This window comes from Ornithorhynchus anatinus, chromosome 19 (genome assembly GCF_004115215.2).
Source record: "Ornithorhynchus anatinus isolate Pmale09 chromosome 19, mOrnAna1.pri.v4, whole genome shotgun sequence".
Classification (NCBI taxonomy): domain Eukaryota; kingdom Metazoa; phylum Chordata; class Mammalia; order Monotremata; family Ornithorhynchidae; genus Ornithorhynchus; species Ornithorhynchus anatinus.
The window spans coordinates 12,617,345-12,644,668 of record NC_041746.1 but is presented as its reverse complement, the minus strand read 5'-3'; the positions used below and the strand labels follow the sequence as shown (position 1 = coordinate 12,644,668).

The following is a 27,324-nucleotide window of genomic DNA, read 5'->3' as shown; positions in this document are numbered from 1 at the left end:
ACGAGATTAAAAGTGTTGTGGATACTTTCAGGGAAAGGCGCATACTCTGATACATACAATCAGCAAATTCAGTTAGTGGTTAAAACCAGCCAAATTTATCCTCTATCCTAAACCCTTTCCTTAAACCTAACTCTACTGAGGGTTTTGGCAACTGTTTTTGTGCCATGTTTTGTTTTTTTTTCTCCAGTGATTTGTTGCACATCTAGAAGGAGCATCAGTGCTATAAAAAATACTCTTATAGAACTACAAAGTAAAATAGGTGCCTCTGTTAGCAGTGTGTTCCTTAACAAATGATACCTTTTTCACAGTAACACAATGTTCCCTTTTTAGGGTAATACTGAACAGCCCGTTCAAACCAGCAAGATTGGTCTTGGAAGGAGAGAGTATCAGAGTTTGCAGCATCGTCATCACTCTCAGCGTTCTAAGTGCCGCCCACCCAAGGGCATGTATCTGACCCAAGAAGATGTAATGGCAGTTTCTTGTAGTCCTAATGCAGCCAACACCATTCTCAGACAACTGGATATGGAGTTAATATCTCTAAAAAGACAGGTTATCTTTGTTTTTATTTTTATGTGCATTCCAAAGTTAGACAATTTGCAATTATCCAGCTCCCCTTTTGACTTCAGCTTCTTTCCTTTACTTGTCCTCTTTCTCTTCCTCCTTCTCTTCCTCCTCCTATTTTGTTTTATTCCCATCAGTTGTTTCGTATTCAAATTGGATTAGGGTTTTCTAATTACTTCTAGATATAATTTATCTAATAATTTATCTTATTCACACTGGTCCCCTTCTCCCCTTGAACAAAGATAATTGAGAGATGAATGAATCTCTAGTTCTATGATATTTTCGTTCATAATTGGAAGATGGGGATAATTGTACAGCAAACTGAAAGCCAGATGATGGCAAAGAAGAATATATCTTAGCTTTAAAAGATCAGGTTTTCCTTACTAAAAGTTTAACAATTATTTTTGGATGAGTAAATATAGTACAATGTATATTCATTATAATAATTATTATTATGGTATTTGTTAAGCACTTACTCTATCCTGAGCACTGTATTAGATGCTGGGGAGAAAAAAATCCCAAAGATTAAAAAAACCCAAAACCAACAACAACACAGGTCAGATTTGTATTCCGCATGTCTCAGTAGTGGGTATTAATTTTAAAGCAATGATATTCATGTTTCAGCACAAATATTTTAATTTTGTTCTATAGATTAACAAGAAAATTATGTGATTTATTTTCTCTAGATTCTGTACTGCAGCCTAAAGATTTGGAAGAAACCAACTTTTTTTAAAAAACACTTAAGATTGCATTATAAAAAGAAATTCTAATGCACTTTTAATATGGGACTTAGATTTGCCTACTAAACTCAAGAATGTAACCAAAATGAATATATGGCCACTAGTCTGGCCTTTACAGTCAAGTCTCGCTTCCACTTTGGAACAGTAATTGCCTATATTTTTTAAAACTCTTCAAGAATTTCACACTTCTCTCAATCCATTCAAATGTATAACGATGCTTGCTGTCAAACTTATTTATATTTATCTTAATTCACTTATGCTCCATCATAGATCCATTTCCTTTTATTTTCGATGGAGGCGACATCCTCCAGGGTAATTTGACATGGGTATACAGAACTGCCCTTTGTACTTGGAGGAAGTAACACTGAGAGTGACATTCACTCCTGAGTTCCCAAGTGTGGCATTGGTAAGTTGGTACATAGAATATATGGATCATAAATTGTAGAGTCTGAGAGAGCAGGGATTATAGTAGTTACATGCTCTGTAAAGGGCCTGACTCAGTGTGTGTACTTCATAAAAATTCAACACAACACGAATGATCTAATTAATTGCTTTTGATTATTTTGTCTTGTTCAGGTTCAAAATGCTAAACAAGTAAACAGTGCCCTTAAACAGAAAATGGAAGGTGGAATTGAAGAATTCAAACCTCCTGAGGTATGTTGGTTTTAAAATGTGAGTGAAGGCATTTGATAAGATCTAAAGCTCCAAATAAGAATTTAACATGAAACCAAGACAGTAGAGTTGAAAAACAGAATACGTACTTGATAAGTGATGTTACCAGGGGAGAGCCAGCTATCGTTTAGGGTACAGTAAGTGGAAGGAGAAGGGTTTTTTTGGTTTGGTTTTTGTTTTTTAAAGAGCCATCGCCCAACAGCTCTTCCCAGTATGCTGTCCAGAACTAGTGTTTCTGAGGAATTGTATCTTCCCAAATTCCTATCTGGAAGAGTGGGATCTGAAAGCTAATTCAGATACCTTTATTAGAAAATAAAAATTTTTCCAATGATCAGGGAGTTGTTTAGATCTGTTATTGAATACTTCCAATCACCCCCATTTTTAACACCATCAAAATTTCCCTTGTCTTAAAATAGGCATAATTTGCAAAAATAACCATATTCTAAAAATATCTCATGAAGAAATTAAGGTTACCTACTTTATATTTAGTCATCCCAAAATGCCAAGCTTTCTTTCCTGTTTTGCCCCAATCTAACCAAATTGTTTAGAAATTAAGTAGAAGCAGACATTGGGCAGAGAGAGAGAATGGAGCTAGGGATGTGTCATGCTAGAAGAGGAGAAGCAGCATGGTCTAATGGATGGAGCATGGGCTTGGGAGTCAGAGGACTTGGGTTCTAATCCCAGCTGCACCACTTGTTTGCTGTGTGACCTTGGGCAAACCACTTAACTTCTCTGTGCCACAGTTACCTCAACTGTAAAATGGGGATTGAGACTGTGAGCCCCACATGGGATAACCCGATTACCTTGTAACTATCCCAGGGCTTAGAACAGTGTTTGGCACATAGTGAGTGTTTAACAAATACCGTAATTATTATGGTTATTATGAAGCTCGGGAGTAGGGCTTTGTCCAGGCCAAAAATCTAAGATCTGGCCTGAGCTAACGTAACTTAACTATTGTAGTGGAAAAGATTGCACAGACATACTCTTACCTCTCTGGACTGTTGGAACTTCTCCCCGAAGGTTCATGGGGATGTCACGCACATTATAGTGCACCCTCCCACCCCCAACTGTTTTGGCAGAATAATAGATGATGTGTTTGCTGGGGTTGGAGTCCTTCCTGATTATAGGAAACTAGAAGTTGGATGTAAAAGGTATAACCATGGGACATCCTGCCTTGAATCTCACCTCTTTTCAGAAAGACTGCATTTGTCCAGAAGCAGCGTGGCGCAGTGGAAAGAGCACGGGCTTTGGAGTCAGGGTTCATGAGTTCAAATCCCAGCTCTGCCACTTGTCAGTTGTGTGACTGTGGGCAAGTCACTTAACTTCTCTATGCCTCAGTTCCCTCATCTGTAAAATGGGGATTAAGACTGTGAGCCCCACGTGGGACAACCTGATTCCCCTGTGTCTACCCCAGCGCTTAGAACAGTGCTCTGCACATAGTAAGCGCTTAACAAATACCAACATTATTATTATCACCTGTCTTGAAATTTAGTCAACACAAAATTTGTCTTAGATATTTGTTCTGGGTTCCTTGAATTTTGGATTCCCCAAAATGAGTTTGAGAATGTAACATTGCAAGGGATGGGTTGCTTTTACCATCCTCACAAGTTGCTTGGACACTTTGTTGTATTTCAACAGAAGCTTAATTGAGATATTTTGAAAATTGGTGAGACTCTGAAACGGGATGTACTTATGATAGTTGTATATATTAGGCTTTTACCTTGTGCCAAGGTGAGGTAGATTGTCTAAATAGGTGAAACAATAATTTAATCCTCATTTTTCAGATTAAAAAACTGAGGCATGAAGAAGTTAAGTGATTTTTGCCCAAGGTCATACAAACAGGCAAGTGGCAGAGCTGGGATTAGAGTCCAAGTCCTCTGATTTCCAGGCTTGTGTTTTTTCTATTAGGCCATGGAGCTTCGTAAAATTTGAAAAGCTAGCAGCAGCTGAATATCTTTTATCTAAGATTTGCTGGAAAACCAGCCTCAATCATGGTCTGTATGTTAAAGAAAATCCAATCTTTCTGTTGCCTTGTGCTGGAGAGCAGTAATGGACAACATTTCTTCTCTTTGAGATTTTTCTTTTATTAAAATCACAGTTGCATTAGGATGGAGAGTGGCAAAAGGAGAGTATTGGTGTGGGGGGATCAATGCTTCTGAAATATTTGCCATAAATTCTCTAATGATTAGACTACATGGGATAATTCAAAGATTGTCATTATAGGAAAGGTTTTTTGATTATTTCCATGGAGATAAAATAGTGAATTAGAAAAACATTCCAATATTTAATTCCCAAGATGTTCTAGGAACATCTGATGATTAATGTTATTATGACAAATTAGGAATATTACTCAGATTAAAAACATCATGTGGTAGAGAGGTGGCATTAGTGTCTGAAATATCAAATTTTAAAGGAATGATATGGTAAATTGCCTTAATAGATAGCATTAACTTTTTGATTCTATTTTAGAATTTTGGATAAAATTAAAACAAACATTTTTATCAATCATACCATCAAACTAAAGTTTTAGTTAGTTACTCTGTTCTGGATTCTCGTAACTCAAATTTCTTAGTGTGCAGCTCTAAAGCATACAGTATTTCTTTCAATCAAATAAATTGTTTCTAAAATTCTTTAAAGGTTTCCATTTATTTTATTTCTAAAAAAAGTTACTAGTTAAACAATGAGTCATCATACCCTATGTAAGGATTTGTTGCAAGTGAATTGATTTAACTAAGGAAGAAGTATAGATTTAGTTTTAGTCATCTTACTAGTAACTAAATTCACTCTAAAATTATGTAAAATCTGGGAAATAATATTCCCAATCTATGGTCATAATTAAATTTATATTACTCATTAAAAAGTAAATGAGTTTTTTATAGAAAGTACAGAGCACCCTAAGAAACACTTCAGAAAATTTCCTTGTAGAAGTGTTTATTGGCCTGAAAATTTTCACCGTTTCTTCTTACACTGAGATAATTTAACAGCAATTTTAATTCAGTTCTGTGGCTTGTAATTTTCATTTTAAATTCCCACAGACTAATTTCCCTTATAATTGGCCTGACTTCTTTGAGGCTGTAGACAAGTGGTTCCTTGTGAACGAGTGGGACTATATTGACTTTCATACTTTTTATATAAAGAAAAGTTAAAACTGAGACTAGAAAAATCCAAGTGTTGATTTCAAGATGTATAAAATTGGATAGCATCCTGTGAAAAGAAGTACCATCACCTGGAGCATTTTAAAATGGGCCAAAAATAACTAAAGTGTGAGTAGGGAGCAATGTAATATTGGAGATTGGAATATCTAATTTAAGAATTCCTTTTTGCTCTGTCTACCAGGGACTTAGGTATAAGTGCTGGTTAAGAATCTATGTTGATGCGGTTCCCTTTCAGTTCAAAATAAGAAATCTTTGAGTGTGGAAGAAACTAAATTTCTTACTTTGGGGTTACCAATTTAAGTCAAATTGCTGTGAAGTAGGTGGGAAAATGCAAAATAAACACTTTTAAAATGTTTTATATTTGTATCTACATTAAGAAACTTATCTTTATTTCATAGTCAAATCAGAAAATTAATGCACGTTGGACCACAGAGGAACAGCTTCTTGCAGTACAAGGTATATTAAAGATAAGCAGTTGTTATCATGGGTAATTAAACTATTTGACAGCATGAAAAGTGAAATCTAGTAATGGATTGAGAATACTTTTTATACTTACACATGTGGTTACTTAGAAGTCTATTTTGTCTTTTGGGATTTTATTACCTACTATTCTAGTATGTAGACCCCATTAACTCTGAAGAGAGTATTTGAAATGACACAGACCTTCTGAGCCTTAGCTTCCTCATCTCTAAAATGTGGTCATTCTTACTGCAAGTACTTTGATCAGTTGAGGAGAAAACAAAATTACATGTTGTTAGCTTCTTTACTCTTCAGTATAGCAGTTTCTCCATTTTTATAAACAGGAATGCATAGTTGGTGCAGAATAAATGTTCACTAACATGTTTTTGAGCAAGTTTTTCAAATTAACGATTAATTGTCTACAAAACAGTTTGAGAGTCTTAAATTCAAGGTGTAGTTTAAACCTAAAAACTCTGGCAACTTTTCTGCATTTTACCCAGATAATTTATTAATTTAATATGCAGTTTACCTAGCAAGAAGTGGGCCTTGAAAATGAATACAATATTAATCTCTGATGGTAAAGCCCTGTAGATATTCATTCAGTCAGTCATATTTATTGAGCGCTTACTGTGTGCAGAACACTGTACTAAGCGCTTGGAAAATACAATTCAGCAACAGAGACACAATCCCTGCCCACAACGGGCTCAAATTCCGGAAGGGGGGAGACAGACATCAAAACAAATAAACAGGGATCAGTAGCATCAATATAAATAGAATTACTTTGTAACATTCTGAATGCTGTACCTAGCATTGGAAATTATTGTGTAAACATATTTGAGAATAGTGTTATGGTAATGGTCATGGATGATGGGCGCTCAATAAATATGATCGAATGAATGAATGAATGAATGAATGAATGAATGATGGGATCAGAATTGGGGAGGGGAAAGAGGCAGAGTGTACCAAGATGATGCCTGACCCTGAGGATGTAGGGAAAGTAGAGATATGTGGAGTTAACAGTTATGGGAAGGACTTGCCAGGAGTAAGATACTACCATTCCTTGTTGGGTTCAGGTACCACCTTCACTGTCCCTGGCAGTTTACCTATCAGTTGGATTTAGCTATCCAGGCTGTAGCCTATCTAATGGATAAACCCAATTTAGTTAGTCGATTTTATCATCAACCATCAATAATATTTACTAAGTACCTATTTGGGGAATTTCAGAAAATGGGGCAAAAGACAAGTCAAGAAATTTGCATTCTGAGGAAGACAGGCAACAAGATGACTTTAATGGTTAGCAGATCCATATGTAAGTGAAAAGAAGTCTAAGTAAATCTGAATCTTTGTTATTGAAGTGCTAAAGTGGGCATAGAGGTAGAATGGCTGGAGTTTCAGAGCATTAATTAGAGAAGGCTTTGAAGTAGGGAAGGCCTTATTTTGGAATGTTTTTCCCTATCCATCTCACCAGTTGGGAAGAGTGACATGAATTATGGCTTGGAAGCTGGAGATGGTCAAGAGATAAGGTAAAAGGGTAGATAGAGACAAATGGACTGAAGAAAAATGGAGGGCAAAAATGGGTAGTGTATGGGCCTGGGAGTCAGAAAGTCATGGGTTCTAATCCCAGCTCTGCCACTCGTCTGCTGTGTGACCTTGGGCAAGTCACTTCACTTCTGTGCTTGTTACCTCATCTGTAAAATGTGGGTTGAGACTGTGAGTCCCAAGTTGGACAGGGGCTATGTCCAACCCGATTTGCTCTTATCCACCCCAATGCTTACTACAGTGCCTGGCACATAGTAAGTGCTTAGTAAATTCCATAACTATTATTAGGTGATGGAGAGACATGAAGATTTTTTTTTAATGGCATTTGTAAAGTGCTTACTTTATGCCAGGTCCTATACTACGCACTGGGGTAGGTACAGGCTTATCAGGTTGGTCACAGTCCCTGTCCCACATGGGGCTCACAATCTTAATCCTCATTTTAGGTAGATTAGGTAGCACAGAGAAGATAAGTGACTTGCCCAAGGTCACACAGATGTGGTGGAGGTAGGATTAGAACCCAGGTCCTTTTGAGTTCCAGGCTTGTGCTCTATGCTTTAGGCCATGGTCTTATTTTAAGTGAGAGACAACAGGGAATGATTACAGAGTTCTAAAGAGAGTTGTGATGTGATACAGTCAGTGTTTTAGAAAGATAATTCATGTGCTTAGAAAGCAGGAGACTGATACTTTCAGAGAACTGATAGATTTACTCAGCTTTTCCCAGATTGGAAAGTCATAATATTTTTCCTACTTCTCTTTTGTGCTTTTTAATTTTTCTTCCTATAATTTTATCTTTGTTCTTCTGGTCTCGCCCCACCTTTTCTCCTCCACTTGCTTAGGTAGGTCTCTTTGTCTTTACTTCTCATCTTATCCGTCTCTACTTAGTTGTTCTTCTTTTCTTGTACTTTGCCCCTCTAGCCTGTCCGTTTAAATAAACCTAACTTTTTCTTCCACTATTGATTCCCCTCGCCCCCAACCCCCTTCTTTTCCTGTTACCTTTTGTCCCTCTTCTGATCTGGAAATAGCAAGCTTCCTATACTTACAGCTTTCAATTCAATCAGTCAGTCAGTTGTATTTATTGAGCGCTTACGTGCAGAGCAGTGTAATAAGTGCTTGGAAGAGTACAGTATAACAATATAAGACACATTCCCTGCCCTCAATTCGAAATAATCCCAAGTTTGTTTTGGCTTTCGTAGGTACATAAGGGCAGTATTGTCCTTCCCCTTGCTTTGAAGTATTTTGGCAGACTTGAATAGAGGAATGTGAACCTATTTTAAAAGAACATTAAATAATGACAACAAATCTATTCAGCCTAGCTAATGGCAGATTTCTTCTGATAGTATGCCTTTTTGCAGAATAGGATTCAAGGTCAAAAATTAAGTACTTCATTTACATGTGTTCACTAATATCTAATTTAAAATCTTTTATTTGGTACAGATGCATTTTACTACTTCATTATAGTAGTATAGTAGTTGTGGGGGTTTTTAACATTTTCTAAAATATTTTAAATGTCTTGGTCATTTTTTTTTATCTTGGAGGATGTGTTAATCTATGTCCCATTATTTCTTAAGGAAAATTAGTCCTCTTTTAGTTTCACATAACACTATTTTTGTGGAACAAATTAAGAGCATTCACTGGGCCACTTGTAAGCTGCTTGAGGACAGTTGTCGTGTTTACTAATTCTGTTGTATTCTCCCAGGTGCTTAGTGATTATCTTGTATCCACTGCAGTGCTTAGAATAGTGTTTGGTTAATAGTAAGCACTAAGAAAACACTATTATTATTAGTGCTAATTATTATTAAGCACTACAATACTATTGATTATAGCAGTACATACGTGCAAGCCATTTCATTCAGGTTCCACCCCTGCCCAAGCTTTTTTCTTTGAGATAAACCATAATTGGTAATAATTAATCATTGAGTACCTACTATGTGCAGAGCACTGTATTAAGCCCTTGGAAGAGCCTCTACCCTTGAGAATCGTACAAGCAAATGGAGGACTGACAGGCACAGACAACTCACAAAAACTAGTTTTTTTTGTGTGTTTTTTTATGGTATTTGTTAAGTACTTACTGTGTGTCAAACACTGTTCTAAATGCTGGGGAAGATAAAAGTTTTATCAGGTTGGACACAGATCCTGTCCCACGTTGTATTCACACTCTAGGTAGGATGGAGTAGGATTAAATCTCTATTTTACAGTTGAGGAAACTGAGGCAGAGAGAAGTTAATTGACTTGCACAAGGTCACACAACAAGCACTTGGTAGAATCAGAATTAGAATCAAGGTCCCATTAATTCCCAAACCTGTGTTCTTTCCACTAATCCATGCTGCTTCTCTTTGTTGATAGCAAATGTATGGAAGGATAAATATTAAATTCACTTAAAATAGGTAACTGTAAGGGCTAAATAGTAGTTGTAAAGGCATTTACTGAGTGCCCACTGCAAGCCGTGCACTGAAATAAGTACTTGGGAAAAATACAGCAGAAACATGAGATGCTCCCTGCCTATTGTATTTGGGGGAGACAGATATAAAGCTAGTTACAAATATGTAAACAGAATAAATTGTCCATACAACCTATTCTGCATATATCCATAACTGCTGAGGGGGAGGGTATGCATAAATAGATGTGCATGTATGTAAGTTGTAAGGATTGACATTGGAGAAGGATGTGAGATGGAAAGGTTGAAATGCCTTTTGGGAAAAGTAGGCTTTTGAGAGAGATTTGCAGATGGGAAAAGCCAACATCTGGTGGATTTAAGGAGGAGTTCTAGGTCGAGGGGAGATCATGAACAAGGGTACAGAGAATTGAGTGAGGGAGGCACAGAGGGAAGATTAATTTGGAAGAATTGAAGATTGTGAGCTGGAGTGTAGTGGAAGAAGGCTGATGGAATTCCTAAAAACTAATGTTTCTGCTTAATGCCAAGAGATGTGGATAGCTTTGGAGGTTAGGAAGGAGTGAAGGCATGAAAATCCTTCCTCTTTCTGGATTTCTGCCAGACCATGCAACCCTTTCAAATACTTTTGTTTTGTACAGAGCACAAGTGAATGACAAGGTTGGGTTTAACTCCTATGAAGTTGAAATTGTTTTTTTTTAATAAAAAATAAGCTCCATAAAACAAAGAAAGCAGGAACAACATGCTCTCGTTTGGCAATTTCTTATAGTCTTCTTTGGTGGCTTAATTTGATTCGATGTACAATTTAAATCTAATACAAAGACTAACAGCAAATCTAATCCTGTTCCATAGCTCTAAACCTACCTGTCGATCTTGAAAAGCTCATTTTGATAATATTGTTACATTACTATCACAGAGACCAAATGAAACTTAATGCATTTGTGCTATCAGAGAAAAATTATAATAAAGTAGGCAGTCCTTCCATTAAGCACACTCTTTCTTTGGGATCTTTGGTGTCAAGATCTGACCCAGTGAGATAATAATCTGGGGCTTCAGTGCATGTGCCCAACTCAAATTCTTCTCATGGACAGTGTATGATGGTCTTCTTGATATGGGACAAATTACTACAATGTGGCACTAAATTCATAATGCTCTGAGTACCTGTTACAACAATATTTAACCACCAACTAAAATTATATAAGTAAATGAGAACATTCTGTTTCTTCCTAACCTAGTTCAAAAATGTCTTCAAACAATTATCAGATTGGGTCAGTACTTTCATACATAATGATAGGTAAATTTTCACAGCATGATTTTGGTGAAGCACAGCTTTTATTTATACCCCCAACATATGCACTTCTTGAAAAATATGGGGATCCCCTCGGCCAAGCACAGTTGGTGTTTGTCCTTAACCCTTCCAAGGAAAGCAGATTCTGAGCTCAAGTAAAAAGGTTTTGCTTTCTCTGGTGAGGAAAATTCTCAATTCATTGTGATTTGGTCCTGCCGGACAGAAGAGCAGAAAAGAATGGGTAGGTAACAACAGTAAAATCAGGGGGACATGGGAAGATGGCAGCATGTCCTGTTTCCTTCTCAGATTTAAAAGTGCAAAATCAAAACAAGAAACAGACAAGCAGATACTGTGAAAGTAAGACTGAATTCGATCCTCGTAGATACACACATAGTCATATTTATTGAGTACTTATTGTGTGCAGAGCACTGTACTAATTGCTTGAGAGAGTACAATAAACACATTCCCTGCCCACAGTGCTCTTACAGTTCAGAGGCACCAAACCACTCAGGACTCGCATAAACACAAAACCCTTCAAAAGAGGCATACAAACACATATGGAGACTGATTCTATTTTTTTACAGTTATTTAGGAATAGCACTTACTTTTTTATATTTTTAAATTATGAAAAATCTGAGATCAAGAACCTAACCGGTGACTTATATAGCAAGGCTCTACTTTACAAAGTGTTCCAAGAATGCAATACAGTTTCATGTAAGGCATTGATAATGATGGCATTTATTAAATGCTTACTATATGACAGGCATTTTAATTGATAAAAGATAATCAGATCAGACACAGTATCTATCCTTTTGGAGGCTCATAGTCTAAAAGCGAAGAACTGCAGCCATTTTATTCCTATTTTACAGGTGAAGAAGCAGGCACAGAGAAGTTAGGTGAGTTGCCAGAGGTCACACAGTAGGCAAGTGGTAGAGCTGGGACTAGACCTCTTTTGCTGTTTCCCCTATGCCACATCGCTTCCCATTACCAGGAATAGGTCAGTAGGCAAGGCATAACAGGGTTTAAGTATCGAATACTTATTTTGGTATTTTTGTTCATTTTGGTGAATATGGAGAAAGATCCTGGGCTTTTTTTTTTTTCTAAAATTATACATGCAGTCACTTATTCCTTCTCTAACTTGTTTAGAGCCTGCCCCTGCATAAGTAGTTATATTAAGACCAACTAAAATGTGGGAATATAAACACACATACCTACACTAAGAACTGTTATCTGGCAACTCACCTATCATAAAGCTCCACTAACCTGGGATAGTCATCGTATTTGGAGAATTCTCATCAAAGAATATGCCGTTCCTTTGAAGTTTTGCATAAAACTTCTTTATCTGGTTAGCAAAGCTTTTAGCTCACCATTAATAAGCTGCCTTTCTCTGTCCATGTTGTCTGTTCTTCTCAGGCCTCAGGCTGCCTGCTTTCTGTAGGCACTTGGGTATATGCTTCCTGCAGGTAGGGTTTGATGTTCTGTCTCTGAAGAGGAAGCACATAGCTCAGGGCAGCCAGGCAAGGAAGGAGACCTGAGTATAGCAGCCCTTCTTTGTATTCTGACTTGCTTCTGGCTGGGCTTGTTGGAGTGAAAATTCTGGGAAACCCAGCAAGAAGAGGATCACCCAAGTCAGGAACAAATAAGAAGAATAATTAAAACTGTTATCGCTGCTACCACTTTAACCATTCCTCTGTGAAGGAGATGAAGACTGTATCTGATCTGATTATGTTGTGTCTACCTCAGTGCTTGACACATAGTAAGCACTTCACAAATACCACAATTAATCGATTATTCATACCTCCCCTGGGAGCCCAGTAAGAAGGGGACGAGAGTTGCAGGAATGGGAAAAAATGCAAACCTTCATCCTTCCCACTGTAAATTTCAGCTTGGAAGTGAGACCAACTGTGTCGTAAAGTCCTGGGCCGTGATGGAACCAGTCAGAGCAACCCCTGGAGTGTCTGTCCTTTCCTGTTGTTGCTGCTGCCAGGTGGCTTCCCAACAAGGAAGTAGTAGTGAATAAGTGTATCTGTGCATATGAGAGTGGGTGCCGAATGGATGGTGTGTCGCAAGTCAGGAGATGGAGGGGTTCTAAGCGGACTGATTCCCAAAAGCAGATCTGCTAGTATACTACAATATATATGATACACACACACACAATCTAAGAAAGAGAGAGAACAAATATTTTATCCCCATTTTATAGACAAATTGGGGCATAGAAGTTAAGTAATGCCTACTGATGAGTGTGAGATAAGTGACAGGAGTGCAGACTTCTTGAAACAAGCTTTAAGTCTTGAAAAACTGAGACTCTGGCTTTCAGACTGGAAAGAAATTATGAGTATTACCTTGGCCTAGCCGAGACCAGAGGGGGACCTGCAGACAGTATGACTTCAGGGTAAACTGTTAAGGAAATAAACATATTTTCCTTGCTGAGGAACATATTCTAAATTAGTGTGTCTGCCTTTAAAAGTTAAGGAAAGACAATAGTGTAAAAAATAAAAAAAGCCTGTGTGCCAGAAGTTGGCTAAATTAGGAGTTATAGGATTGAATAATCAAAACTATTGCATATTTGGGCACCTGCTGTGTGTGGAGGACTGTACTGGGAGCTTGGGGAACATGTAGAAAGACATGTTCCCTGTTCTTGGAGTATACAGCATAATGCTGAAAACAATAGACATTGTGGAGAGGGAATGTGTCTTTTTATTGTTGTACTCTCCCAAGCGTTTAGTACGGTGCTCTGCACACAGTAAGCTCTCAAGAAATACAATTGAATGAATAAGTTGGCAAGTTTGTGGTTATGGGTGACAGGAAAAATATGAATAAAAAGATAAATAAATGGGCAAAGATATACATAGGAGGCTGAAAGGGCTGATGGAATGGTATAACCATGAAGCTGAGATTAATTAGAAATTGCCTTCTGGAGGATGTGATTTTAGGAGGGTGTTAAAACAGGGGAAAGTATTTTAAAAAGATAATTTGTACAACTGTAAGGTGTGGACATAAGGAGACCAATAAATAGACTGTTATAGTAGTCCAGCCAGTAGGTGATAATAGTTATGATACTTATTAAGTGCTTATAAGGTGCCAAATGGTATATTAACCACTTAGGTATGTACAAGGTTATAAAATGAGACCTAGTCTTAATCCTACACAGGGCTCACAATCTAAGAAGGAGAGAGAACAGATATTTATCCCCATTTTATAGACAAATTGGTGCATAGAAGTTAAGTAATATCTACTGATGAGTGTGAAGTAAGTGACAGGAGTGCAGACTTAATGAAACAAGCTTAAAGTCTTTAAAAAATGAGACTCTGGCTTTCAGACTGGAAAGAAATTATGAGTATTACCTTGGCCTGGCAGAGACCAGAGGGGGATCTGCAGACAGTATGACTTCAGGGTAAACTGTTAAGGAAAGGAAGTCTACAGTGTTACAGGGGAGTAGGAGTTCTTGGTTAAATTATACTTCCACTGCCCTGTCCCTGCCCTAACTTTTAGATTTGATGTACCAGATTTCTTTTCTCCTTGAAATATCTACCAAGAAAATTTAGGTTATATGATCATACCCAAAGAGAGAATCTGTGTGAATCTCTGTGAGCATAAATCTGCCAATTCAGAAGGACTTGGCTGTTGTCAAGAAGGTGCTGCCATTAAAAATCCTTCCCATTTGCAGGTGCTGGCCCCAGGGGTGCAGGATCAACTAGTGCCTTTCTTTGTGTCTTTTGTGGGGACTGAATTTAAAAAGTACTGGGTTGATGGCAGCAATCTGCTGGGTTATTCTTGGGTTGCACTAGTTGGAAGGATCTACAACAATAAGGCAAAGCAGTTTACAGTTTTACCCAGGTATTAAATTGGCCTGTCTGCTCTCAAAATATGGCTAACTCATCACCAGTCTCCTTTTCTTGGTGGTCATGAAGATTGCATTGCAGCTCATCTCTGCTCCTCTGTTTCAGTTTTTTCTGAAAGGTTGCAGATGTATCCAAGACAACAACTAGGGCCTATGTGAAGGCCAGAGGCTTCAAGATGGGACAGGAGGGGAAGAGGATGAAGTTTCTTAAGACCTGTTAGTAAAAGTTATGGCAACCAGAACTGATAATTTTATTCTTGTCATTCGTTCAGTATTTATTGAGTGCAGAGCACCGTACTGAGCTCTTGGGAAGAGTGCTGCCCCTCTTTTTTGCACCCCTTAAACACACCATTCTCCCCCATGTCTTTGCTCTCCTCACTCTTAGTTTTTCACTGGATCTCTTTGAAGCCTAAAACTGGAGCCACTGGTCAGCTCACATGGACAAAGCAGTCATGACCTGCTCTTGCTAGAATTTCCCTTTGCACATGAGGCCATGACCAAGCTTCACCAACTGAATGTTGCAAGACTCAATTTCTAAAATAAATTTCCAGCCTGGTGAAGTGTACTTAATTCTTCATGATGACATCTGGTTAGAAATTCCTGGTGTAAAAGCTGTTTGAGTACTAGCTGGAGGTAGTGTACATACATTTAACACAGGCCTGTCCTTTTATCTCTTATTAGAATACCTTCTGCCCTATGAATGGTCATGCTTGAATCTTCATTAAGTAATTTGGACGCTGTAAAATCAGTTCGTGGTTGAAAAGCATTTTCTGTGGGGGAGAACTACAGTGCGGATTTCCTAAACGCCATCTCGACCTTAACAGCCAAACAAAGCAGCTAAGAGTTTTAAAACCAAATTGAAAGCCTCCAGAGTTTCATGGCCTAGTGGCATAAGACAAACTCCTTTTTTCTTAAGATTTTCAAACAAATCTGAGATTTAGGATTGGGGGTCTTGCCAATCCTTAATATTTGAAATATATTTTCTGCACTTGCTCTATTTGTATTTGTGTTCCTAAGCATCATAACCTTTTCCAATTCCTGCTGAATCTGAGATTGAACAAATATAGATGACTTGTAATCCCCTGGGAAATAAATATTTTCTGCTCAGTAAATAGCTTTCTATACAAGGATTTAGTCTTTAAAAACTTTTATACCCAGTGTAAGTACCCGGTAATAACTGCTAATGCACTAATGTACACAGCTGAGATATTTATTACCATATAGTCCCACTACAAACTGGCTGCATATTGATATTTTAATGGTATTTGTTTAGCACTTACTAAGTGTCCTGCTCTGTACTAAGCACTGGGCATAGATACAAGCTAATCAGATTGGACAGAGTTTGTGCCCCACATGGGGCTTACAGTGTTAATCCCCATTTTACAGATGAGATAACCGAGGAACAGAAAAGTTATGACTTGCCCAAAGCCACACAGTAGACAAATGGCAAAGCCTGGATTAGAACCCAGGTCCGCTGACTCCTAGGCTTCTGCTCTTTCCTCTAGGCCGTGCTGCTTCTCAATTACAACCTTGACAATAATTACAAGAGACACTAGTGAAAGAGTTATTATAATTGTAAAACATCCAATGATATTTAGGACAATTACAAGATTTTTGCATTTATTATGCCAGTACTGCAAACAATACAGAAATAATCTAATCCAAATTTCCCCCAAATGACTGGCAACATTTTAGCAAATGCTATAACAGTCTTCCTTCTTCGCGGAAGCTTGCATGATATCATATGTAATTCCTTACCCCTGCAAACTACATATTAAAAAAAAGGAAAAGCTGTCCAAATCAGAGCAGGGTCATAAAGAAGGAGAAGCAAACCAGAAAGCATACAGTACTTTGAGGAACTGAAGATTTGTGTTATTTCTACCACTTCTGAGATCTATTGTAATTCTCTCATATGAGATTTAATGTATTCTATATATAGTTGATGCCCATGTGCAGAATGTTTTTGGTTATACTGCGTTTACAAGTGTTATTGAATGGTGACTTAAGCAACATTTTTTCTGTTGCTCAGTCATTGGTATCTTTGGGAGCCCAAGAAGGTACTTACCAATTTACAGAACTGTATTAATATTTTTAAATTAGAAAACATCTTTCCTTATGCTTATTTTCTGGAATGAGTCGGTATGTGTCTCTTAGTATTTTCCATTATTGGGGAAACCGTATTTTCTGGAAATAAAATTAAATGCTTTGCTTCAGTAATATTCAGAAACTAGCTGGGATTATTTTATTAATTCTCTGAATGGCCTATTAAAATTTCTTTAAAGGAAAGTAAGATTCCCGTAAGAATTGCCACTAATATACTCTAAAGAATAAGCTCCTTGTAGGTAGGGAACATGTCCACCAACTCTGTTGAATTCTCCTAAGTGCTTAGTACACTGCTCTGCCTACAATAAGCGCTCAATAAATAGTACATATTTACATGTCTAAGTGTAGGCTCTACACTATAAAGCTCTTCATTCAGCACTTTTTGTTTTTCGGTTGTTCTGCTGAATTTTATTCCAGAATACCTTAGTGCTCTTGATTTTGCAGTTTGTACAAAATTGACCTTGGTTCATACATTCCTCCACCTAAAACCTCTGAAATACTTTCACTGACTTGGTTGGAGAGATTAAAAGCCCATTTCAATAGCTTTCGTTCTCTGGCATTGGATGAACATAGATCTTTATTAGGTTAGAACAAGGTGTGTCTTTGCTGAACAGGATGGAAAAGAGATCACTTTGAAATTAAATAGCTATATATGTACGCACATCTAATGAAAAATCTTGTTGGAACATAGTTATGTTGTTCTTCGATCAAGTACTCATTTGAGGTTTTTAGGATTATTTTTTCATATTTATGTTGTTTTGGTTGGTTTTTTAATCCTATGGACACATTAACACATTTTACATTATTTTCTGTGAGCAGTGAAGCATCATTTAGCACTCTTTAGCGTAATATTCTATTTTTGCACTCATGGGGAGTCCTTTAAATTGGCTCTCAACTTACATTCTGCTTCTCCTGATGACAGTGTTATCTGTGAAGAGTAGAGAAGGTTTTTTAATATATTTTTTACATTTCATTTCTGAAATTATGTCTTCTGGTTATGGCACCCCAACGGTTGATACAAGCAGAGATTTCTGTTCCAAAATATTATTAAAAACAAAAATCAACATGTTTGTCTGGAGATACCTCTATGGTGAAGCACATGGTATAACAGTGTCAAAAGGGGAACTTGCAGGAAGTGAGTGACAGATTGAGGAGGGAAGAAAGAATTCTATGTGCATAGAAAGTAATTGACTATATAAAGAGCTAAAGGCTTAGCTCGAAGTAGGTGTCTAGTGTGGTAAGTTTTTGGATGTTCAAGAAGAGGCATTGAGTGATTTGATGAAATAACTTATGCAAGAGGGTTTGTCCTGTGCCCCCAAAATTTCAGCACCTACTAAGAAACTGATGTGGAATTTGTCAATGCCGGTATCTTGTGTGCGTGCATGATGTATAGTACACACAACTCTCCTTTATTGCTTGCTCCTTCACAGGTGTATTATTTACTTTGCCTTCCAGGTGTCCGCAAATATGGTAAAGATTTTCAAGCTATTGCAGATGTAATTGGCAACAAGACTGTTGGCCAAGTGAAGAACTTCTTTGTAAACTACAGGCGTCGGTTTAACTTAGAGGAGGTATTGCAGGAATGGGAAGCAGAACAAGGAACCCAGGCTTCTAATGGTGATGCTTCTACTTTAGGGGAGGAGACAAAAAGTGCTTCTAATGTGCCATCAGGAAAGAGCACTGATGAAGAAGAGGAGGTGTGTTGGTGTCTGAGATTTGAGCTAATTTGAGTTCAGGACTAGCATTTCATGCAGTGAACCATAAGGTTAATTTGGCAGGGGACCAGCCAACGAGCAATGAAAGGTTGACAATACACATACTCAGTGGTGCATTTCTCGTGACTGTCAAGTCATAGTGACATGCAAAGAGCTGATTCTAGAAGAATGGAGGGTGTATTGTTCTCCCGTAGATAGTCCTTTTTTTCTTTTCCACTGTTAAAATGCTTACTGATAGAGATGCTTGCCTGGTAGCCTCATTGCTTTTCTTTTGTTTTGGTGTTTTTTAAGAAAATTTTTGTTTCTTTGAAAATTTGTGCTTCCAGTAATAGCAGGTGTTTTTGTTTTGGTTTTGTTTTTCTGTGGCAATCCAGACTGTACTGTACTTGGCCCCACCAGGCCAGGCCCATTTCACAAAGCCATTTTTGTCTCCTTTTCCTAGGCACCAACCCCCCAGGCCACACGGTCTCTAGGCTCGACGCCTCCAGCCCCAGCATCCACCCCTACGCCAGCGGCCCCGGTAGCCACCCTGAACCAGCCTCCCCCGCTGCTCCGGCCGACACTTCCCGCCGCCCCCGCTCTCCATCGCCAGCCCCCGCCACTCCAGCAACAGGCTCGATTCATCCAGCCCCGGCCGACTCTGAATCAGCCTCCCCCGCCTCTGATTCGTCCTGCTAATCCGATGCCTCCTCGCCTAAACCCAAGACCGGTGTTGTCCACGGTTGGCGGCCAACAGCCACCATCGCTGATCGGCATTCAGACAGAATCCCAGTCCTCTCTGCACTAAAGAAGGGGAGTGGGACAGGATTTCAGTTATTTCCAAACACAGCATTTTACCCCTTGGGTCGCTTGATGCCGGCGCAAGCGGGAGGAAAGAGCAATCTTCCGTAGATATTAAAGCGGAAATCGTTTTCTAGTGAGGCCACAAGCCAGAATCGGTTCCTTTGGAACACGGGTCAACACCCAGTTGAAAGATTTTTCCGTGCAGCAGTCTAAAATGGTCTATCCAACAGAAAGCCCTCGGTTAGCTCTTTTTTTACATATATGTTGAAGGAAATGATTTCAGAAAAGGTGGTTTAATTGATTTTTACTCTATTTATTTTACTGAAGTTCTTTGTATTCTAACCTCCTTTATATTCAAGCCACTCAGTTTAGGAATATGTCGACCTTAGGAATTCGAGGTAACTCCTCAGTAGATTTTTAAACTATAGAGGAGTTTCTGCTTTGTTTGAGCTCTTTACATTTTTTAAAGTGTTTTCCTATGTTGGAATGCAAAAATAAACAGCCTGCATTTCAGATTTTGGCACATATTAGCCCAGCTAGTATTACTTTTTGCACTTTTTAAAGAATTCGCCTTTTTTCTTCCCTTTCTTTTGTGAGAGACATTGCCTTTGTACAGTTTTTTTAGATTATATACTCCTTCAAAGCACTGTAATTCTGTTATTTGCAAAGCAAATATATGACATTACATCAAATTTTCTAAATTTCTTAGCCACGTAATATATGGAGTTTGAGTCTAGTGTAAGGTTTAATTAACTGCAGATGAATGTCACTAGTTCTTCCTCTACTGTTATGAGGGAACAAATACTTTTATGTCAGGATGAGGATAACCAACATTATGTCTAATATAAGACTGTAATTTGTTAAAGTTCAGTTAATTCCCTTGAAAATAATTTATAAGTTTTGGATTTGTTTGAGTTTTTTCTCTTCAGATTCTATGTTGCATAGACTTTAGGCAGCGGCAGTTGTATCGCTTAACCAGGAAGAGGTTTTGGGTTTTGTTTGGTTTGTTGTTGTTTTTTTTTAATCTGTCAGGAACTGGTGGTGACTATTGTAGCCATTATTCATATTAGTTTGTCTGAAGTAAGGCTTTCTGAACTAATTATTCCCTTTCTAATTTTTGTATAGCTCTGTTTTATTATCAGCGATAGTGTTTTGTAAGTCACCCGCTGCTTATCTAGATGCATTTGTTTTGTACCTTACAACCGACCCATTACTCTTGAGCTTTGGGAATGAAATACATTTAATTATCAAATTCTCCAGGAGGGAGAGAAATTGGGAATTTAGTCATGCTTTATCAAGTTCATGGATTTTGCACCAGTTGTGTGGATTTCTCAATTAAGCGGCAAACCCATTTTAAAGTTGCACTTTGCTGACCACAAGCTTTTTAAGAAACAGTGTTCTAATAGCATAACAATCACATTTATGCTATATTAAGTTGGTAGTGAAATTGAAACTTGGAAAAGGAGTGTGGTTTCCTGAATTGCTATTCTAAAAACGTAAGGTTTACTTTTCCAATATTAAGGCTTAAAGTGTGTTCCTGAATCATTTTACTTTCAAAACTATTTATTTTTTTAAATGGCAATAGTCTACATCTCCCACTTTATTTCATATTTTTGCTAATGAACTGAAAGATGAGCCATTTTGGTCTAAGGATTGAAGAACCTAAGAATAAATGATCCTGATCAGAATTCTAATTCCAAAAGTGGGCTGCTGCCCTCTCTGTGGACCTGAAGAATATTCTGATAAGCAGTATTTCCCTAACCTTAAATGTTTTTTTAAGGAGAACCTCTTTTTCTTCAGTGGAACTTGTCACAACGGTTCCCTAAACCTGGAATGTAATAATCAGTCAATGGTATTTGTTGAGCACTTACTGCATCTAACTGCCCTCCAGAGTCTTATCGTCAACAAGAATTCTGTTTTGTGCGATTTTGACTTAAAAATAGCTATTCCCAGCCAGTTGGTTGTGGACAAGAGAATCCGTCTTCTGCATTGTAAAGAAGTATTGAGATCAAGTCTCACAAATGTGCTTTCTGTACCTTTGCAAACTTTTTGTCTCGTCTAGCGTCAGTAGAACTTCAGTATACAGTATGTGGCGTGTTTCAGTTGGTCAACTCCAACTTCGATCAAGCTGTTCCGTACATTGTCATTCAGTTAAAATCCTGTTGTGTCCCAAACTTGGGCCAGGGTGCTGTACTTGAGGGATGTTAGCACACAGTGGGGAAATCTTAAATTTGGTAGTTATATAACATATGTACATAGTGAAATGTCTTTTTATTGTGTGCTTTACATATTATGTAAATAGATTGCACGTCTTTTTGGTTTTTTGTTTTTTGGGTTTTTGGGTTTTTTTTTTAATTTTTGTTTAAGCAGTGTTTGGCCTGGAAGAGTGATATGCTTGCTGCTTAATCAAAAGATTAAAGTTTTAAAGAAGTCTGTGTCTTCTATTTTTATGTAACTTGTTAATGGCACTTGAACAATTTAGGGCCTTTTTTTACTGTGAAGCCCTAAACTCATTTTATTTTTTTATTTAAAAAAAATAGATATCTCTAAATGGCAGTTGTTGCTTTCCAGATGAATTCAATATAAAAAAGTTTTGAAATCTAATTCTATAACTCTTTTGTAACATTGTACGAAATTAACACCAAAGTAATTTCCTGGCTATTTTTCAAGATTTAAAAAAAATAAATGACAAAGAATAATGTTGGCATATATATTTTGTAAATGTAATGGAGAGTACATATCCTGAATGGTTCCATCCCCAGTGTAATTTATGAAGAATTTATTTTCAGTTTTAAAAAACTGGTGAGCAGAAAAGTATGCACCCTTCAAATAAGATTTAAGTTCATATAATAATGATGGTATTTGTTAAGCGCAAGTTCATATGAAAATGAATTACATTGTGTCATACACTCAGGTTTGTGATGGCCTATCAACTGAACTCACATCTGGAAAGAAATGTTCACAAAAGTAGAGAAGGCATCAGTGAGGGACGGCACACTATGCCAACCCATGAGTTCTCCATCCTGGGAAATCTTTTAAAAAGGACAGTCCTCCATCACCCTGAGACAGGATGAGCTAGACAGAGTCCCTCCCAGCTCTGCAAGGGACCCAAAAACTTGTTGCAGTGCCTTAGGATAATATGACCAGTGCTAAAGTGAAAGTTTGTCTCTGTGAAACTATTTGAAATTTGTGAAAATAAAAGCTGAGAAAACAGCAACCCTCAGTGCAATTTCCTCCTTCCTTCGGCCCAATATGCTTCCTATTGTGAGAGGGAAATGTTAGTGTTCGTTTAATTTCATTACACCAATATGCCTTTTTTAAATATCCAACTTGTTTTATTTGCTTGGGAGAAATAAAGACCTTAAGGTCAGAAATAGAGATAAGGTAATACTGTAACATACTCAAACGGCTTCATTCAGAATGTATGTTCTAATATGAGCTATTTGACATCAGATGGGAGTTAATGGATGTGGTATTTATATCAATTACTAGAAAATCTGTTAAATATTTGAGCATTTTACTGTGCCTTTAAATATCAATTAGGAAAACTGTTTAGGGTTGGAATTGAATATCATTTTACAAAGAGGTGATAGATTTATATATATCCATATATATATAAGGTAAATTAAGAATGATTGCTCAGGCATTTCTAACATTTTAACCATTTAAAAAAGGTCACATTACATGACTTCTTATTTATGGGAAGCAGCTTAAATTTAGATATGGAAATCCTGCAAATACATTTTCTTAAGATTGAATCGATCAAAATGAACTCCCATATCCTATCTCTCTGCCTTGTTTAATTTACCAATCTGTCCAAAAAGGAAATGTTTTGTTGCCACTAGATTTTTTTCTTCAATGGTATTTGTTAAGCGCTTATTTTGTGTCAAGCACTGATCTAAGCACTGGGGTAGAAATAAGTTTATCAAGTTGGACACAGCCCCTGTCCCACAGAGGGCTCACAGTCTAAACTGGAGGGAGAAGAGTTTGATCCCCATTTTATAGATGAGGTAACTGAGGCACAGAGAATATGTGACTTGCCCAAGGTCACAGCGAGCAATTAGCAGAGGTGGGATTAGAAATCAGGTCCTCTGACTCCCAGGCCCGTGCCCTTTCCACTAAGCCATGCTAACTTGTGTTGCAGAGTGAAATAATAATAATAATGTTGGTATTTGTTAAGCGCTTACTATGTGCCGAGCACTGTTCTAAGCGCTGGGGTAGACACAGGGGAATCAGGTTGTCCCACGTGGGGCTCACAGTCTTAATCCCCATTTTACAGATGAGGGAACTGAGGCACCGAGAAGTGAAGTGACTTGCCCAAAGTCACACAGCTGACAAGTGGCCGAGCTGGGATTTGAACCCATGACCTCTGACTCCAAAGCCCATGCTCTTTCCATTGAGCCATGCTGCTTCTCAATAGAGAATCATTGTCAGCCTTATGTACGGAGAAGCAGCGTGGCTCAGTGGAAAGAGCATGGGCTTTGGAGTCAGGGCTCATGAGTTCGAATCCCAGCTCTGCCACTTCTTGGCTGTGTGACTGTGGGCAAATCACTTAACTTCTCTGTGCCTCAGTTCCCTCATCTGTAAAATGGGGATTAAGACTGTGAGCCCCACGTGGGACAACCTGATTCCCCTATGTCTACCCCAGCGCTTAGAACAGTGCCCGGCACATAGTAAGCGCTTAACAAATACCAACATTATTATTATTACTCTTCCCTAACACCTTGCACTAAAAAGACGTGGAAAGTAAAAAGAATGGAAAAAGAAATTAATTTTGTTGAAATGTTTTTAAAGTCATCTGTGCAAATTTGAAGCCTGAAGATGTAAACTGCTTGAGGGTGGGGCCCAGTTTATATCCAATGTGCACTTAATTCTAGAATTGGAACTGGAAGAGCGCAAACTTTAGGATAAGGAGCTGATACCAAAAATAACATAAAAAGAAAAGGCTAACGAGCTAACCTAGTTCTTCCCTTAAATTATTTTCCAGACATTTGTAAATGTTTTTGTATTTGCTCAGGTAAAAAAAACCCAAAAAACTAGTGACATGAGATTAATGCAGGTGTGCATAAGCTATCCTTAGGAATAAAAGAGGAAGTGAATTTGTGAGGAAAAGGGAGCAATCCAGTGTCAAAGCAATATGAGATGTCTGAAAGGTTTAGGGTGGAGTATAGTCGGTTAGAAGCGTCAAGAAATAGGTCATTGGTGGCCTTGGAGAAAGCAATCCTGGTGGAATGAAGATAGAAACCAGACTGTAGAAGGACAAGGAGGGACTTGAAGGAGAGGAAGTGGAGGTAGCTGTTTATATTCAGCAAACTTCAGGAGATTGGACAGGAAAGGGAAGAGGAAGATGGGGTGATGGCTGGATGATGCAGTGGGTTCCAGAAAAATTTCTTAGGATAGGGAAGACTTGGGTGTGTTCGAAGCAGAGAGGAAGGGCTCATCAGAGACTGAGCAGTTGAAGACTGTTTGGGAGGGAAAAAGAGTAGGTGCAAGTGACTTAGAAAGTGAGAAGGGATGAAGTCAGAGGCAAAATGGGAGTGGGTAGAATTTGAAAGCAGGCCACTGATTCCTCTTGAGAGGAGGATGAGAGAAGCTCTTATAACCTCATTAGGATTCTTAAAATTAATTCACAGGTTATTGGGACAAAAGCAATCAATCCATGGTATTTATCTCAGTATTTCACTATATGCAGAACACCATGGTATAGTGGAAAGATCATGGCTTTGGGAGTCAGAGGACATGGGTTTTAATGCCGGCTCTGCTACAGGTCTGCTGTGTGACCGTGGGCGAGTCACTTAACTTCTCTTTGCCTCAATTACTTCTGTAAAATGGGATCAAGACTGTGAGCCCCATGTGGAACAGGGACAGTGTCCAACCTGATTACCTTGTATCTAGCCTGGTGCTTAGAACGGTGCTTGGTATATAGTAAGTGCTTAATGAATACCACAATTATTAATATTATTATTATTACTAAGTGCTTGGGAGAGTACAGTACACTTGGTAGACATGATTTCTGCCCTCAAGAGGCTTTCAGCAATGTTTAAGCTGGAAATGGTGGTTAGGGGAAGGCAGGAAGATAGGGAAGGTAGAGAGTAAGTACTGCATTTAAAAGCATTCTACGGTGGTAGTACATAAGAAGTTAGCCCCTTTCAAGTATTCAGTTTATGGCTCAGCCTCATAGCTGAGCCTTGCGTTAACCTTCCCCCTAAAGGGTACATTAAGATCACAGAGAACAAATGGGTTACTACCTTTAAATGGCTGCTCTGCTCAGGAGTCCGAAGAGTACCCTACAGGACATGCTTATATCTCCCAAGATACCTCACTTACCCCTAGAGCGCCGCTTTCTCACCTGGCAAAACCTATAAACAGGATTTTCCTTTCAAAGAGCCCTAAGTGCTTTTAACTGACTCATTCATCTTCACCCTATTCCTGAGAGAGGAGGCAAACACATACAGAATTTAGAGTGTGGAAAAGTGGGTCACTGAAAGATTTGTGTAGTGTGGAACATTCTAAAAAGTTATGTTGCTTAAATTTCACATGCTCAAAGGCACTAATTAGGCATCACACAACCCTATCAGGCATCAGCTGACCCTGCAATGAGGTTCAGATGAATACCCCTGCTCTTGGGGTGATTCTTTTAAGAAGTCCAGCATTCTCTGTGGGCTGCCTCATGGCAGACTGAATAGCATCTTGAACACCAGCAGTAACAGAAAACCATGTTCTCTAGTCAGTCCAGGGGGAGCCAGGCATTTCTGGACTTAATTATAGGATTATTTTTTTCCTCTCAAAGTCCTGGCAAAATCAATTTGAAGGTGAAATGAGCAGATGATGGCCTCTGCCAGCATTGACCCACTGTGATGGTCCCAGTGGCCCCTAGGGATTTCCTTGTCTTTAATTACACACTTTACGTTCCCCTGAGTTGTGCTAACTCAGAGAAGGAGAGTGGCCTAGCAGATAGAGCACATGTCTGAGAGTCAGAAAGGACCTGAGTTCTAATTCCACCTCTGCCACTTGTCTGCTGTGTGATCGTGGGCAAGTGCCTCAGTTTCCTCATCTGTAAAATGGGGATTAAGACTATGAGCAACCTGATTATCTTGTATCTACCCCAGTGTTAGTTCAGTGCCTGGCACATAGTAAGAGCTTAAATACCATTAAAAAAAAGCTCTGGTATTAGTCCACACACCCCAGTGATCTTCTCAGCCGAAGAACTTCAGAGGTGTATGTAAGGCAGGTTTCCACTCTGCTCCTTGAAATATTTGCCAGGTACAACCTTCCAAATTCAGAAGATAGTCCATGCCACAGGCCAGCAACTTGAAAACTATGCCCCAAACTGATGATAGAAACAGATTGGGTTCAGTTGCCTGACCCCAATCCCTTAGCCTTCCTGATACCTTCGTGGACATAACTTAGTAGTAAACAATGGCATACCATGCACATAGATGTTTCTTTTCATTATGATCAAAACATTTTACTAAGGCTAAATGTAGATTTAAAAGTTAGAAAAAGAACCAAGGTTGGATCAAATTTGAAGCCATTACTGGGAAATCCTGGTATGAATATTTGAGAAGCTGCAAGGAAGACTTGGGGGTGGGAGAGATGGGGGGAAGGAGGTGTGTATGTATGTGTATATGTGTGTATGTTTTACATGTATGTACTGATTGGTAGGGAGGGAGCAGATTCCTCTAATTTATCTTCTCTAATCCCGACTCAGTCCCAATTTTTGGCCTAGCATGGTGGACTCACTCTCCTGCAATGTCATCCAGATGGAGAAACACTACATGGGGATCTGCATCTTTTGTTAGCTCATTTTAGAAAGAGCCAGGAATTTGGAGCCCCAGAAGTTACAAATCCCTTTCCCTAGGCAAATTCCTGACATCACCTTATCCTTTCCTTTGGGACCCGCTCCAGTCGAAAGAATCACTAAGATCATAAAAAAAGAACCCATACCTTGCAGCACAGTTGAGAAGATTTTTGTATACAACCCAAGTTCTAGCAAAAATACTTAGGCGGAGCCATTTTTATAAAGAGTCTTGGCCCAATTGTCACATTTGCCAGTATCTGGAAGGAACAGAGGGGTCA

The 27,324-nt window shown here is 38.4% G+C and overlaps 1 protein-coding gene across 7 annotated transcripts in view; it reads left to right on the top strand.

The window, feature by feature from the left end:
* Positions 1-22,462, top strand: part of RCOR3 (REST corepressor 3) — a 41,806-nt gene extending 19,344 nt beyond the window's left edge. For 3 of the 7 annotated variants that reach the window (XM_001509349.5, XM_007672334.3, XM_029046928.2), the window contains 5 exons: positions 331-549; positions 1,878-1,955; positions 5,527-5,584; positions 18,203-18,444; positions 18,905-22,462. In XM_001509349.5, coding sequence (XP_001509399.2) covers positions 331-549; positions 1,878-1,955; positions 5,527-5,584; positions 18,203-18,444; positions 18,905-19,249 — 942 coding nt within the window. In that variant the 3' untranslated portion in view covers positions 19,250-22,462. The other 4 variants (XM_007672337.3, XM_016228418.3, XM_029046929.2 and 1 more) reach the window with 3 other exon arrangements.
* Positions 22,463-27,324: the final 4,862 nt, after the last annotated feature.